General features: G+C 36.4%; 9 protein-coding genes and 2 non-coding genes across 11 annotated transcripts; 4 read left to right on the top strand and 7 right to left on the bottom strand. All coding sequences in view use genetic code 12, as the record gives it.

Annotated features, from left to right (window-relative positions):
• Nucleotides 1-978: 978 nt before the first annotated feature.
• On the bottom strand, nt 979-2311 carry DEHA2F12034g (DEHA2F12034p; the record flags this gene model as incomplete). Its single annotated transcript, XM_460888.1, has 2 exons — nt 979-2241; nt 2294-2311. 2 exons carry the CDS (start codon nt 2309-2311, stop codon nt 979-981), a joined length of 1281 nt encoding a protein of 426 aa, XP_460888.2.
• A 95-nt stretch (nt 2312-2406) lies between these two features.
• On the bottom strand, nt 2407-2495 carry DEHA2F12056r. Its single transcript is given in 2 exon segments — nt 2407-2443; nt 2458-2495. It is a non-coding gene; the product is annotated as a tRNA-Met (tRNA).
• A 302-nt stretch (nt 2496-2797) lies between these two features.
• On the top strand, nt 2798-3457 carry DEHA2F12078g (DEHA2F12078p; the record flags this gene model as incomplete). The annotated part of the gene is made up of 1 exon (XM_460889.1): nt 2798-3457. The coding sequence occupies one exon, from the start codon at nt 2798-2800 to the stop codon at nt 3455-3457; it is 660 nt and encodes a 219-aa protein (XP_460889.2).
• Nucleotides 3458-3528: 71 nt separating this feature from the next.
• On the bottom strand, nt 3529-4491 carry DEHA2F12100g (DEHA2F12100p; the record flags this gene model as incomplete). The annotated part of the gene is made up of 1 exon (XM_460890.1): nt 3529-4491. The coding sequence occupies one exon, from the start codon at nt 4489-4491 to the stop codon at nt 3529-3531; it is 963 nt and encodes a 320-aa protein (XP_460890.2).
• A 145-nt stretch (nt 4492-4636) lies between these two features.
• Nucleotides 4637-6985, top strand: DEHA2F12122g (DEHA2F12122p; the record flags this gene model as incomplete). The annotated part of the gene is made up of 1 exon (XM_460891.1): nt 4637-6985. The coding sequence occupies one exon, from the start codon at nt 4637-4639 to the stop codon at nt 6983-6985; it is 2349 nt and encodes a 782-aa protein (XP_460891.2).
• Nucleotides 6986-7059: 74 nt separating this feature from the next.
• DEHA2F12144g (DEHA2F12144p) lies at nt 7060-7566 on the bottom strand (the record flags this gene model as incomplete). The annotated part of the gene is made up of 2 exons (XM_460892.1): nt 7060-7477; nt 7541-7566. 2 exons carry the CDS (start codon nt 7564-7566, stop codon nt 7060-7062), a joined length of 444 nt encoding a protein of 147 aa, XP_460892.1.
• Nucleotides 7567-7868: 302 nt separating this feature from the next.
• On the bottom strand, nt 7869-8345 carry DEHA2F12166g (DEHA2F12166p; the record flags this gene model as incomplete). Its single annotated transcript, XM_460893.1, has 1 exon — nt 7869-8345. One exon carries the CDS (start codon nt 8343-8345, stop codon nt 7869-7871), a length of 477 nt encoding a protein of 158 aa, XP_460893.1.
• Nucleotides 8346-8907: 562 nt separating this feature from the next.
• Nucleotides 8908-10419, bottom strand: DEHA2F12188g (DEHA2F12188p; the record flags this gene model as incomplete). Its single annotated transcript, XM_460894.1, has 1 exon — nt 8908-10419. One exon carries the CDS (start codon nt 10417-10419, stop codon nt 8908-8910), a length of 1512 nt encoding a protein of 503 aa, XP_460894.2.
• Nucleotides 10420-11725: 1306 nt separating this feature from the next.
• DEHA2F12210g (DEHA2F12210p) lies at nt 11726-12367 on the top strand (the record flags this gene model as incomplete). The annotated part of the gene is made up of 1 exon (XM_460895.1): nt 11726-12367. One exon carries the CDS (start codon nt 11726-11728, stop codon nt 12365-12367), a length of 642 nt encoding a protein of 213 aa, XP_460895.2.
• A 394-nt stretch (nt 12368-12761) lies between these two features.
• On the bottom strand, nt 12762-14522 carry DEHA2F12232g (DEHA2F12232p; the record flags this gene model as incomplete). Its single annotated transcript, XM_460896.1, has 1 exon — nt 12762-14522. The coding sequence occupies one exon, from the start codon at nt 14520-14522 to the stop codon at nt 12762-12764; it is 1761 nt and encodes a 586-aa protein (XP_460896.1).
• Nucleotides 14523-14829: 307 nt separating this feature from the next.
• DEHA2F12254r lies at nt 14830-14902 on the top strand. The gene has a single exon. It is a non-coding gene; the product is annotated as a tRNA-Ala (tRNA).
• Nucleotides 14903-15050: the final 148 nt, after the last annotated feature.

A 15050-nucleotide genomic window follows, 5' to 3' on the forward strand; every position in this document is an offset into this window, starting at 1 on the left:
TAACTATAAGTTGCAATATTAATTTTAAAGTTCTATTTGACTTTATCTGCACGTGACTATATGACCGGATGTCGACATGAGGATTTTTTGCACCCCTCAGTATTCCGAGATTTTCCTTAGAAGAACGAGGGGACGGGATTTTTGACAGAAGTTTTCACGCACAAAACAGACAACACGCGCTTAATGAGAGGGAATGAACATTAATGATTACAGACGGAGTGAATTGAAAGGTTGTACTTGCCCACTCAAGCTCAAAATCTATATCGGGTAGAGTAATCCACAGTTAATAATTAGAACGTCTTCAAAATGTTTGTATTGGTGTAGGGATGTTAGGCGCTTAGTTGCAAACGGGTGATGTCGGAATAGTTAGCGGAGATCAGGTTTTTTCCGATTATTGACACGAGCGGATAAACTTTTGCAGCATAGGCATCTACTATATGGGGTGATATAACTATGGTTCGATAGAATGAATGGTGTTAATCGTGTGTCCAGAAAGCCACAGTCAATGAATGTGAAAGGATGAGGTTTTGATAGTTAAGAATTAGAAAAATTGGTTGGAAAATAACATATATGTTCACGATGCTTCTTCGATCAAATGTGGACACAAAATGTATATATCAACAAGTGGATAAATGCCGAATTGTCGGAACCATAACTAAGCGATGGGCTATAATTACGATCGGAGTACGTAAGATTTTGAATGAGGCGGTTTGTTCCTGTAGAATGGAACGTTGGAGCGACAAATTGGCTGAGGCATAAGCGACGCGGCCTACTCTCCTCACGCGCGATGCCAAACCCTACGAACTAGATGAAATGAGGTGAAGAATCGCGTGGAAGTTCCTAAAGTGCTACGGACATTTGAGACGATAGGGCTAAATACAATTTCAACAAATATCGCACACTTCTCCTCTCTATCAGTAATAAATCGGTGGAAGGCATTTAAATTCAATTATACAGTACGTATTCTACAACGGAATTCTACACTTTTCTTCTCTTTCTTGGTTTTTCTTCGGTTTCCAATTCCTTGGTATCCCGAATTTCGGATGCAGCCAGTTTGCGTATCATCTTTTGTAATTTTGGGACAAAACAACTTGTTCTTCCGCCAACTGTGACATGATCAACCTCATACCCTTCATCAGTCTTCGGTTTGGGACTATTTTTCCGTCTCTTACCCCATCTATAAATCATGAGCCAATTTGAAGGAAACTGAGAAACATCTCCTTCTACGCGGACACTCAACTCACATACATATAATAATGAGTTGTATAGTCTTTCGATTATACTATCCACTGAATCCCCTTTTGGTATTTTACTGCTCAACACTTCATTGGGATGAATCCTGGCGTGGTAGATAATCTCGTCACCTACCCAATTTCCCACACCAGCAAAAAACTCCTGCTCAAGTAATAAGCTTTTAATAGGCTTTTTCTTGGACAATATTAATTTGTTAAATTCCTCAAGAGATAATCTACATTTTCCATGGTTGTCAGGATCGGGATCTCCGGTGGTAAATTCTGTCCTGGATATTTCAAGTGGTTTTGAATAATCGGGCCCCAACGCTGACAATGGATCTTGTTTCATTAAATCATTATCTGATTGAACCAATGGACCAGATAGAAACCTCACTTTACCTAACCTTCGTGGATCAACAAAAGCAAGATCGAATCTCTCGTTTTCTGTTTGCAATTCCATTTCGAATTTAACAAACCTGGGTGGCCATTCTTCCTCATCGGGTTCATTCATTCCCTCGATTTCTTTGGTGTCCTCCAGTTTTATATCTGTATTATTTTTCAGAGGCTCTAATAATGAGCTGTCTCCATCCGACGATTTGGCCTCGTCATTCTCCTCTTTCTTGAAATACTTCGATTGAGCCCCAGTTGACTTTTTCTCCTCTTCCAACCTCTTCAACACTTTCTTGTCACCTCCATTTTCCATAAATATTAAGTGGGATTTGACGTTCCTAATTTTAATCATGCCTGTCATTCCAAAATGCATCAATAAAACACCAGTTTCATCCTTTGATTCTTTGTTAAGGCTCAACCGTAACCAAAAGTATTTTCCATGTCGCCCAACAGACTTAACAGTGGAACCTGTTAATTTCGACTGTAAATCAGCCAATTCTTGCTCTGCATTGGGATTGTTTTTCAAAAAAGGAAATAGGAGTGGATCATTATTCATCTTAACTTTCGAAATTCTGAATCCAAGTAGATTTCTCCTCATCAACGCACACACATGGGCAACCTGATGTAAGTATTAGTACTTTCATATTATGTTCTAAACAAATTATACATACTTCTGCTACTTCGGGCATTGTAAATGGTACTAGCTTGAATTAATATAGTAGAAAGGGTATTAGTTAGCTTAAGTGGAGTACCAGGATTTGACGAGGATTACAAAAAAAACAAATGCTCCACGGCAGGTTCGAACTGTCGACCTTCAGATGACACAATTAGATAATTATGAGACTGACGCTCTGCCAACTGAGCTAGTGAAGCACTTATCCAAGTGAAAAGATATATTGAGAGTGTTACATGCTCATGGGTTTAGTATTCATACACTGCTATTTAATATTCCATACGTTGTCCTACATTTACTTTCTAAGGCTACTGAAATCAATGCAAAGCTTCAAAACGCTGTTTGCGTTTATATCACCTTACAGGTTCTGTGAAGATATTGTGGTTGGTGTAGTTAAAGCCTTAATGGTTTTCGCACGACTGATCATTCTTAGATAGGGAAGTACATATTACACTACATCTATAAGATATTCAAGGAATTCAAAAAGTAGAAGGGATTAACTATGAATAGACTTTTTGGGTCTAAAAGCACTGCGCCGAAACCATCGTTGAACGATGCTGTAAAAAATATAGATGACAGAGTTGGGAGTTTCGATGTAAAATTATCCAAGATAAACGCAGAATTGTCTACTTATCAACAAAAGATAGCCAGGATGAGAGATGGGCCAGGTAAATCTGCATTGAAACAAAAAGCACTTAAATTATTGAGACAAAGAAAACAGGTGGAGGCTCAAAAAGATCAATTAGAAAACCAATCGTGGAATATGACTCAAGCAGCAATGACTACAGACAACTTGCAGAATACAATGATAACAGTTGATGCCATGAAGGCGGCTAATAAACAACTCAAGAAAACATATGGCAAAATAGATGTTGATAAGATTGAAGCATTGCAGGATGAAATGCTTGACTTGATTGACAAATCAAACGAATTACAAGAATCATTACTGACAAGCTATGACGTTCCGGATGAAATAAGTGAATCTGAATTAGACGCTGAATTAGATGCGTTGGGCGAGGAAATGGACTTTGAAAATGAAATGGCTGAAAGCGGCGTTGGCGTACCTAGTTATTTGAACGACGGTGAACAAACAGGTAGTGAAAGCTTACCGACATTTATTGATGAACCTACTGACGAAAACCCTACAAAAGTTGCCATCTAGGTTCAATTTCTTATGCTTTAAATCTTCCTTGTATTGTAGTAAGTCTATTTACATATCTAAACAATAATAAATTAATTTTTTCTTTGGATTGCCATAAAGTAATTTCCTACGTTAGGACTGCTTGTGAACTTCCATCCGTACGCAGGCAAATAAACACAACCCTTAGCATCGACAACATCAAAACATTCCTTTCTTTCTGGATCCTCTTCCATCCATTTCTTTATTTCCTCTTGATTTATATATTTGTCTAACGAATGCGTTCCCACAGGAACAATTCTTAATACATGTTCTCCCATGCAAATAGTAGTAAACCAACTAACAAAATCTCTATTTATTGTTGATAAGAATACCCATCCGCCAACCTTGACCCTCAACAAAGCCTCTATTAAGACTCTAGACGGATAAGTAACATGCTCCAACATTTCAAACATCGTAATTATATCATATTCCGCATCAAGTGGTAAATCCTCAATAGCTTTCAATTCATAGTTCAACTTTTTAGATTCCGTAAGAAGTGGGTCTTTTGTTTTATGCAACTTGGCAGCTTCCAAAACTTCGGTGGATAAATCAATGCCTTGGACACTTTCGATAAAACTCAACCTAGCTAAGGATTCAGATAAGATTCCTCCTCCACAACCTACGTCCAACACCTTCAACCTTGAGTTGTTTAAAATTTCATCTCTCTTTAATTCTTGTTCCACCAATATTCTATTTTTTATGGGTTTCGGTAACAAATCAACATTGTAAGGAGGAATATAAATTTCTTCATCTTGTGGAGTTCCTGGTTTGTTTAACCTTAAATGTGATCTTATATTATCGTGGATGAAATCCATTCTCAATAAGTTCATCTTGTGTAATATTCTTTGGGGACCATTAACATCCCACCATGTTGAAGCCAAAGCATTGAAGTGTGACATTTCATCTTCTGATGCAGCTGTAAACTTCGTATTATTATGCAATAAAGGTGTCGACATTGACAATTGCCTACTTAAAGACACCTTTCCTAAAGTATATCTAACATTCATCAGTCTCATAATTGTGGATGCTTTCAAATGAAATGTCTTAACAAGAGGTGTTTTTTCTATGATCCTTCGAAAATCATATTTTAATCTCAATCTCAAAATTTATTTATCCAAAGAAACAGAATAACTCGCTTTTTTAATTTTACGTAATAGAATAATGTCGGACGAAGATAGCTTGGTTGCTACTAGATCCAGGCGTTCTAATGCTGGTTCGCGTCTTAAGCATTTGATTGAATTAGAAGAAAGAGCCAGCGATGTACAAGAATCTGTAAGTTCAATAATAAATGAAGAAGATGAAAATGTGAATTTATTATTTCAAGAAGACGAAGATGACCAGGAGTTTTTTGAAGAAGATGAAGATGAAGATGAGGAGAATGAAGAAGAAGAAGAAGAAAGGGAAGGCCATGAGGAAGATAATATAGAGGAGGAAGAGGAAAATAAAAAAAGGTCTCATGAGTCTGACGATGAAGTAGAACAAGTTAATTCAGATGACGTTCTCTCGGACTCTGATATATCAATGTCAGATTCAGACGAGAGTGAAGGGGAGAAAGAGCTTCAAAAACAAGAGAAGATGAAGCAGAAAAGAGTAAAAAAAAAACAAAGTCTCGTACCTACTATCAAACAGCCTAAGTTGGATGAAAAGCCAAAGGCCAAGAAACCAAAAGGATTAACTTCGTCTGATTCCTTATTACTATCGATGAGGAGATCTTCGTCGAGGTCAACTGCAGTAGAAAATAAGGAAGCATTAGTTCAAAAATTGAAAGAGAACGAAAAGCGGCGAGCCAATGTTGCGCCAATTGTCCGTGTAAAACACGTCGATTTGACTCAAGAAGAAAAGCTTGCGGAAGCAATAGAGACAGAAAAGGCTAATATATTATCATTGCAACAATTCAGGGATCAAGAAATAGTCAAAAAAGAAAGACAAAAACAACTATTATTACTGCGGAAAGTGCAACTCAAGAATGTAATAAGAATGGTGAGTGATGAGAGACTTATAACTCCTTTGGACGAAATAAATGAAGATAGACACATGCGTGAACTAATGAATATTAGGTCGAGGAAGAAACTTGGAAGAAAAAAGAAAGTTACAAATGACTCAGAAGTAAAACGACTTCCTGGAGAAGTTGATACTGAGTTGCCAATTGTAAAACAAGAATTGGAACAAAAGCGAATTCAAGAAGAAAGGGAATCTAAAAGTAACCAGATAGAGGAAACCGCTGAAACAACCGCTGTTAGCCAAAATGACGATAGTAATGAAGAAAATAAAAATATTGAAATTGATAATATCACACCTCCTAGTAAAGAGTCCTCGGAATTATCTGAGCAGGTTGATGTGTCTAAGGAAGTTACCGGTGAAAGCATTTCTAATGAGGAAGTTGAAACTCAAACCATCACCGAAGATGATAAAAATGCCAACCCGAATATATCAAGAGAAGCTACAATCAAGGAGAATACAGCAAGTAATTCTAATCAAGCGTCAGAGAATGATGAAGTAATTGATAACGATTTGGATAACAACGATGAAAAATTAACGGAGAATGATTCGGTCTCTAATAGTAAACCGAATGTCGATGCGCCTATAAAAGAAGAACAATCTTCAAACGATGATTTGATAAACGAAAGTTCAAAGGAGGACACAAATAAGCCTAAAGATGATGATGGAGAAACGCAAGCAGCTATTGATTCTATTGTCTCCGACGAGGAAAACTTGTTAAACAATAAAGGTGATGAGTCGAATGAAGTGAAGGAAGAGAAGAGAGTTAAATTTGCTGATGAATTAGAACAAGAACAAAGGGAGGGAACCGAACCTTATGATACAAATTATTCCCCGCTGGATGCCGAGTTTGAAATTATTCCGGAAACTTTTGAAGGACCACCGCAAAGGGTGGCCCGTAATACAATATATCTTATCGACTTTGAAGAGGATAAGGATCCCAGCTATAAGCTCGATATTGCTAACATTAAAGCCATGTTATTTGGATCACAATCGCTTCTTCCAGCTTCCAGAAGATTTAAGGATTTGAAAACCATACTAAGAATAGGCGAAGTGGAAAACCCTTATGCAACTGTAAAACAAGAAAAGGATGAATTATTTGAGCCGGTTTCAGAACTCACTGAAGATAATGCAATGTTCGATGAACTCAAAAGATTGCCTAAATTGGGTATTACCCAAGCTGTAGTAGAAGAAATCGAAGAAGACACTCAAGAGGAAAATGCCCCTATTGTATTAAAGACAGAAGCACCAACAGGTATTTACTTACCAAATGGAAACAAGAAGGTTTGTTTAATATCAGGCACGGAAGTTAAATATTTTGATCCCTCCAATGGTATACCGTATAGCAGTGTCGAGACATACAGATTTTTGAAAACTATTGAACAGGGTAACGTTCCTTGGTACAGCATTGACGAAGTAGATAATGATAATGGACCCGTTGAGATATATCTTGGGTCTAGAGACGGTACCGAAAAACATGCAAAGGGAGTTCCTGAAGGTTTTGATAGCTAAAGCATCTACAAATTTTGTACAAAGTCCAATTATTTCTTATATATATAAGTATGTAAAATATTCATGAACAATATCTAAGTTGAATTATGCTGAACGTCCTTTTCGTGGGCATTAACTAAATCGCCTTGAAAGTTCATCAACTTTTCCTTTAAAATAGGAATGAAAAACTTTCTTATTTCTATTTTATAATTCTCTGAATCGATTTCAAAAATGTATTCATCTTCATCTTGGTCGTGAACGAATTCAGGAACAACTATAGTACCTGTGAACGTCTCATCTTCGTTCTTGGTAACTCCATTGATCGAAAATTGTAATTTCATATCGTAGATACATAACGCCTTCCCTTTTCTTTGAGTAACATCACAATCTCCGGTAATAGAATCAACTTTGTCTAAAGAGATCTTCAACGAATCATTTTCAAAACAGGTATTTATTATTTCCTTTTGGAAATAATCTTTGGACCATGGAAGACAATTTTTATCTACCCAGTGCCTACATATGATGGTTAGTCCCTAGTCCCCCACTTTCTTAGCTTAAAAGTTCATGTATACATACCAGTTATTTGGGTTATGGACTACCATTTTCGATCACTTACACACAGCTACTCTGTTACTTAGAATAAAATCTTAGCGTTAGTATCAATATTGGATCTCGAAAGACGGTATAGATTTCCAGCATCTTCGAGGATGGTCAGGGCATCATAACCTCAAAAATATTCAAAAACACTTTCCAGCAAGAATATAGAGGAAGTACAGGTGTTTTTATGCCGGCGTATATTTAATGGTGTAAAACATAGATAAAGGTTTAGGAAGAAAATAATGAATGGATCGTATTGAAAGAATAAATTTGACAACCACCCAGTGGTTGTACAATGTTAGGACGTCTAGTCGCAATGTGGGTCGAGAACCTTCAAGTCAATGTCAGTACCACCAGTACAGTCATTTCTTGCCAAGGAGTAAATGTCTGGTCCACTTGGACATGCCTTCCAGTCATTTGTGCCTTGGTAGGTCAAATGGTTGTCTTTAATTTCGAAGCCGCAAGATGGTTGTTGCTCGCCCCATGGATCGACATTTCCGAACTCACCAGTATTTGGGTTGACATAGATACCACGACCGTCTTGATCAACTAAGGATCCATCTTCTCTCAATGTTAAAGAAACATCGTTACCGTCATTTCCACCGACACAGAAGACATGAGGATGGCTGTCGACCTTCTTAATTGGGTCGCAGTCAAATTTAGTTTCAGAATTTGATGCCTCAATACCGAAATGTATGTCTTTGAAGTCTCCTCTGGCGACCGGAATTGCATTAGCAACTGAAGCTACTGTTAAAGCTAATAAGGATAATGTGCCGAATTTCATTTTGTTGTTTAATATATTGTAATAGTTATATTTAATTATAAAATATCAATCTTATCAGAAGAATATCTGTCTAGTATTTATACCTTTGGTATTTATAAAAATAGCTAAGGATATCATCGCTTTGAAGAACATCGTGGGTGAATTCCTATAGTATACGACTTATTAATCTAATTAGGTCTAATTAAAGATTTTTTATTTACGCTACGGTATGCCCATTCTACCCCGAGTCCTTGTATTCTTCTTTAACTTCTAATGACCAAAACGGATGCAAAAAGAAGCTTGAGGTTGCGAACGTAAATATTAATCGCACTAATAATAGAAGCATGCATATATAGATCATTAAATTCTACATTTTAAGTTATCTATTTATAATTATATGTCTGATACCGTAATATTGGAGAAGGGTAAACCTATTTTATATAGGTTTCAAGACGGGTTTATACCAGTGGAACCAAAACTTGGCTTAGTGATTGAGGTATTATGTAAGAAATTTGAATAAGCTACAAAGCATTGAATTAATACGGCATCTATTATGAAGTTAATAATGATCAAGAAGTAAAGCTCATGACCATGTAAAAGAACTCTTACTTCTTAAATATGGACCATACTTATATAGAATGAAGGGCACTGGAATCATAGCGCAAGCAATAAGGGCTAAGAAAGTTGTTGCCCACTGAATGCCCATACCTTCGTACATCTGTAATCCAAATAGCGGAAAGACACCTGACATGGTACATCTAATAAAGGTATTGGTAGCCATTGCAGAAGCAGCATATAATCTATAGGCATCAACAGTGTATGCGAATACACCGTTAAAAATTAATACTGTGCCCGCACCAAAAATGGAGGACCCTATAATGGGGCCAATCCAGTGAAGGTGGGGGTATGAAGTCCATGCCATGATAAATAACCCGACTGGAATGAAAAATACACCAGCCATCAATGGAAGAAATTTGAATTCTGGCTTGTGAACTCCCCCATTCTTTTCTATGAGTCTTAAATATTGCTTATTAAAAAGGGAAGGTGATGCAAGTGAGGCAAGAGCCATTCCAATGATGAGACCTAGGAATGCCAACCCTTGTGATGCAAGCTTAAATTCAAATACTGTCTTGTAAATATATGGAAGTGCAATGAAAAACAAGTAGACAATAGCCAATGCGAACCCAGTGTAGAAACATAACGCTAACGTCATGTAATCCTTGAATATCAACAAGATGGGTTTCTTACATGACATTACAGTACTTTCAAACAAAGATGTTGGGTCTCTCTCTAATGGAGCATAAAACCTATTGTCGCCGGTTGTTTTCCTGAGTCTCGCGGCCTTCTTCTTTAATAGAACTGGTTGGTAGGTTTCAGGGACGAACAAGACTATCATTACGACTAACACCCCCGTCCATATCAACATTACATAGAATGTCCACCGGAAATACACACTCGAGTTAATAAACCCAGAAATAAGCGGCAGTACGCCCGGTCCAACAAAAGGGGAGATGGTGTAAAGCAAAAGGGGCGTAGACATTTCATCCTTGGCAAAGATATCCGCCAAAGACCCAGCTGCTACACTCATGAAAGCCGATCCAAAGAACCCAGACATATATCTTCCAAATAACATACTTCCTATGTTGGGACTAAATGCCGTGAGGCATTGAAATGCAAACGAAAATGATAATGAAATAATGTATGTGATTTTCCGTCCATGAAACTCACTGATAGGTGACAAAAATATTCCTCCTAGCCCTAATCCAAACACATACAACGAAATTCCCAATGTGCTAACTTCATGACTTATGCCGAAATGCTCCATTATGTTGTCTGAGGCCATAGACCATGCTGCTGACGTACATGTCACACAGAACGACGTTACGGATATGATTATTGCTATGATCCATTTATGTAACTTTGAAAGATTCCTCATGTCTTCTTTATCATCTCCATTTCCATCGAATACCACTTCAAACCTTGCATCGTCATTTTTTTCTCCATCGCTAGGTATTTGCGAACCTGAATCTCTTATTCCTGAATAAGATGACTCCCCACTGTCTCTTTTCAGACTGTTAGGTTCATTATTTTCCATGATTATTTCTAATAGAAGTGTGAGGTCTTGAAAACTATCTTCTTTAGAGGATTTGGATTAGTTATATAATAAAGAAATGCGCATCGTTTCGGGCCGTCCAAGTCGGGAGCTTAATTTTTCCCCCATATTTCTTGCCGAGATTAGTAAGGAAAATTGAAACAAAAAAGATAATGATGGCTGCTTCAGCCGTGTAAGCAGCTAGTTCAGGGTAGAGTAAATAAATGATATGACTGGTCGTTAGCAATGTGTCTTAGCATATTTTAGGTGGTTTTTGAAGGATTTCTTATAAAGGTAGGACTGTGTGATTTGATTTCTTTTTTACTAGGTGGAATAGGTGCAAAATACATGAGATTCCATGAACCATAAGCGTTTGGATTATCTTCGTATATTGTATGATGCATATTTGTAGATATCGTAGCCAGCTATTCCATTGTAATTATAGACTATTAGACTATTAGCACATTGAATGTATTAAGGCTTCTGATCTGAGTATGCGCACTGTGATTTAGACAATGGTGAAGACAGGAATGCTTGCATATCCGATGAGTATTAATGTTGATGGTGTTTCAATCCCCCTCTACAATTACCAAATATTAGAAGGACCTAGTTACTATATGACTCGTTTGTAGTTCTTTAGCCATTGAGAAACAGAAATAGGCAACTTTGGACACACAACGCATATTAATAATCCGTATTGGCAAAGCATTTAAAAGCGAGCCCCGCCAAAATGTGGATCCCATATTAGACCACTTTGGTAGAGATACTAAGGAAGAAGTCTATCCGATGAAATTTTCACTGCCAAAGCAATCTCGATAGTCAACAGGAAAAAGAGAATCTAATAGATGCGAATTTGTATGAGAACCCACGACTAATTTGCAAAGCAAATTAGCATTTTTTCCTTTTCACGTATAGAGGGCAGTAGAAAATAACCACAGGACTGTTGTGAAATTTATTTGTATGTCGATATAAGCTCTGTATGTTGCCATAAGTATTTTTGCATCTATACGTTAATATGAATGGTATAGATCAATGAACGGTGAAATATCAAACCTAAAAATTAGTTTGCTTGCCGATAAGCACACGTCGCATACCGAGTTCACAATCGTATATTTCATAGGTATAAACGTCAAACTATGTTAATTTGCCGTATGATTTATTGTCGTCGTTTGACAGGGATAGATAAGGATGAAAAGAATTTTGGCAGACTGGGACACGTGCACATTTTGAAATCACCATACGAGTAAACACGTCGAATTGGTTAAATTGTAGGTATATAGGTGTTTTTGAAGCAGAGCTAGCTTATATAATGCCTGATATTGAGCCATCAAGCTTGAAGGAGGGAAAGTTATATCGGGATCTAGAAAAATCGGTATCAAGCTTAGATGAGACCAATCCACCATTATATCCAGCACCAAAACCACTCAAGCGAAAGTTGATAATATATCTACTCATAGAGAGCACTATTTCCCTCTCGTTATACTATAACTATAATCTGTTGATCAATATACACCCGCTTGTGGCACCAACATTACTTGGATCATCCACGGCAGCATTGGCACAGTCTATAAACCAATATTTTAATAAGAAATTGAACTTTAGGAGGGTATGCAAGTTCGTAGTATGGGGGTCGATTAATGGATTTTTTACGGCTCTTTGGGTTGAATTGTTGATGAGCAAGTTCGACAAAACGTTGCATAGAATATTTGTGGACCAATTAGTCGGAGCACCTACTTTTCAAATGGTGTTCAATGTACTAAGTAGCTTGTGGGAGAACGGTGAAATCTCGGCCAGTACAAGGCAGAAGTATATCAAATCTTTGAAGTACAGTTACTGTTACTGGCCTTTGTTTTCTATTGGTACATTTATATATATTCCCAAGAATATGATAGTACCTGCAAATTGTTTGGCCAATTTGGTGTGGAACATCATACTAAGCAAGCTAAGTTAATGTCCCAAATAGATTATTTACTTGTATAATTCAGAACACTTTACCTTATTTAATTACTCTATATGTACTTTTAAATCATAGATTATCAATTTAAAGACGAACAGAACAGTAGATATTTGATACATTGCAGCCTTTGCTAAAAACCGAAAGCAAAGAGGACTTATACCAATAAGTGGCCTTCTTGACGTTATTTTGTCTCATTAATGAAATGCTCAAGAAGTTTTGAGTATTGTATTAGGAATATATAGCACACATATTATGTATTGTATACTATTCTTTATTTTATGAAAATTCATAAATTCTGTTTAACTGCGAAAAATTATAAAATATTTCCATGAATGATAATTTATTCAAAAGGTTACTGTTACGACATATTTATTACTTATAGAGTTCTTCATTTAGGTCTGAATGACTTCAAAGGATCTGGTTTTCTACCAGATGGCTTTCTTTTTCTATTTTTATGTACTTTATTCTTGTGAAATGGAACAAATCCGATCTTTTTGTGATCTGCTCTAGCACTTTCAGGAAGTAAATATTCTGGAACTCTCTTCAAATGAGTTTGAACCCTAGTTGGGTGTAATTCTTTATCATGCCTTAATGATGCCAAATCTTGCGGATTCTCTTCGAAGAATCTCTTTAATTTGTCAGAGTTGACCAATTCATTCTTTAACTCTTTTATACGGGCTTCTCTAACAGCAGATTGCGTAACCGCTCTGAAAGCATCTTCAGCTCTATATCTAAATCCTTCAACTTGTTTCATATCAAATTGGTATGGTTTGATTTCAAAGCCGTTATTGGATTGTTGTCTAACAATACGACGCAAAACCTTTTCATCCTTTTTGGCAGTGGATAATGATGCAGTTTTATGTTTACCAAATTCGTTAAGTGGTAAAACAAAAGATAAAGCCATTCCTGATTTACCAGCTCTTGCTGTTCTTCCGACTCTATGTATATAAGACTTAGAAGAAGTAGGCAAATCAAAATTCAAAACACAGGCCACATTACGGAAATCGACACCTCTTGATACACCATATTCTTTATCTTTCTTTTGATTTGGTTTCTTTGTATTTTTGGATGTCTTTCCATCATTTTCTTCATTCTTGTTTTCTTCTATTTCCTCTCCTTCATCCTTTTCATCTTCCTGTATAGTAAAGTCATTAGTTTCGTCAGTAGCAATAAGCAAGTTGTAAACGTTCTTATTATATTGCTCAACAATGTTTAACCTCGAATTAATTGGCAATTCACTATTTAAAATACAGCATCTAACTCCGAATTGTTCCAAAAATAATTTAAGACGGTAACCTCTATCTATATTGTTTACGAATACTAAAGTTTTCCCCTTAATTAAATTTAACTTGAAAATAACGTAGGTTAATAAAAACTTATCGAATTCAGTGGTTTTGGCATAATATTGAACCAAATTATTTTGGTTGGAATCTTCATCGTTAAGCTTTAAAATAGCTGGCCTAGAACAAAACTTGGATTTGATGTCATTTAAATCATCGTTTATGGTGGCCGACATTAAAAATGTTTGTAAATTCTTTTTAATTGGCAAATAGGATTCAAGTTTTTGCAAGTCTTCTAAATAACCATATGACAATACCAAATCAACTTCATCAATAGTCAAGTTTTTCACAGTTGACAAGTTGATTAAATTCGAATTTACGTTCTTTTCGAGAATTTGAATCAATTTAGCAGGCGTAGATACTATTATTTCCGGCTTGTTTATTAATAACGAATTGATAACTTGATCTGATAAGTTTGACGATATGTTAATTAGCCTGATTTTACTGTTGCAGAATATTAATAGTTTTTCCAAAAATTGACTGACTTGATTTGATAATTCTCTAGTTGGAACAAGTATAATACTTTTAATTTCTCTTTCAGTCGATTCGTCTTGCAACAAATTCTGAATAATAGGGATACTATACGCAGCTGTCTTACCCGAACCAGTAGAAGCTTTAGCAATTATGTCTCTTTTTTCCTCTATGGCCAAGGGAATGGCACTTGATTGAATTAATGTTGGATTTTCAAACCCTAATTGGTCAATAGCTTGTAATAAACGAGCATCTAAACCGAATGATTCCCAAGTTGTTGAGTCATCAACATAGGCCGCGGCAGCAGCAGCCGTTAGGTTCTTTTTATCTTGTCCCATCTACTACTATAACGTTCTTTAAAGTTTGAAGAAGAGCTGCTAGCATTAGTAGACCTCATCTGAATTTTTTTTTGTAGCTTCTTGGTCCTCATTGCGTGCGGCTTTTATTGATACGATGGATTTTAGTTCACTAAATCCCAGTTCCATTTTATACATGCCCTACCTAAATTGTCTTATAAACCTTGTGAAATTAGCTACTACATAAGTGATCGTCTAATAGTATAGTGTCACTTGAATATTATAAATAGGATGGGTTTAAGTAAAATATAACAACTATTTGTTCTCTAAAATTAATTCAGTATAAAAAGGGCGTGTGGCGTAGTTGGTAGCGCGTCTGCCTTGCAAGCAGAAGGTCACTGGTTCGATTCCTGTCTCGTCCATTTTTTTGACAAAATCGAATCAACAATGTACTGGTTGTGATGAGACCAGAGTTCCATGTATTATATCTTTGTTGTATCGGTTGGTTTGCAATTTCACCTTTAATAATGTAAGAAAGTCGACATGAGACTAGCGCGAGCAAAAAATATT

Source organism: Debaryomyces hansenii, assembly GCF_000006445.2.
Source record: "Debaryomyces hansenii CBS767 chromosome F complete sequence".
Taxonomy (NCBI): domain Eukaryota; kingdom Fungi; phylum Ascomycota; class Pichiomycetes; order Serinales; family Debaryomycetaceae; genus Debaryomyces; species Debaryomyces hansenii.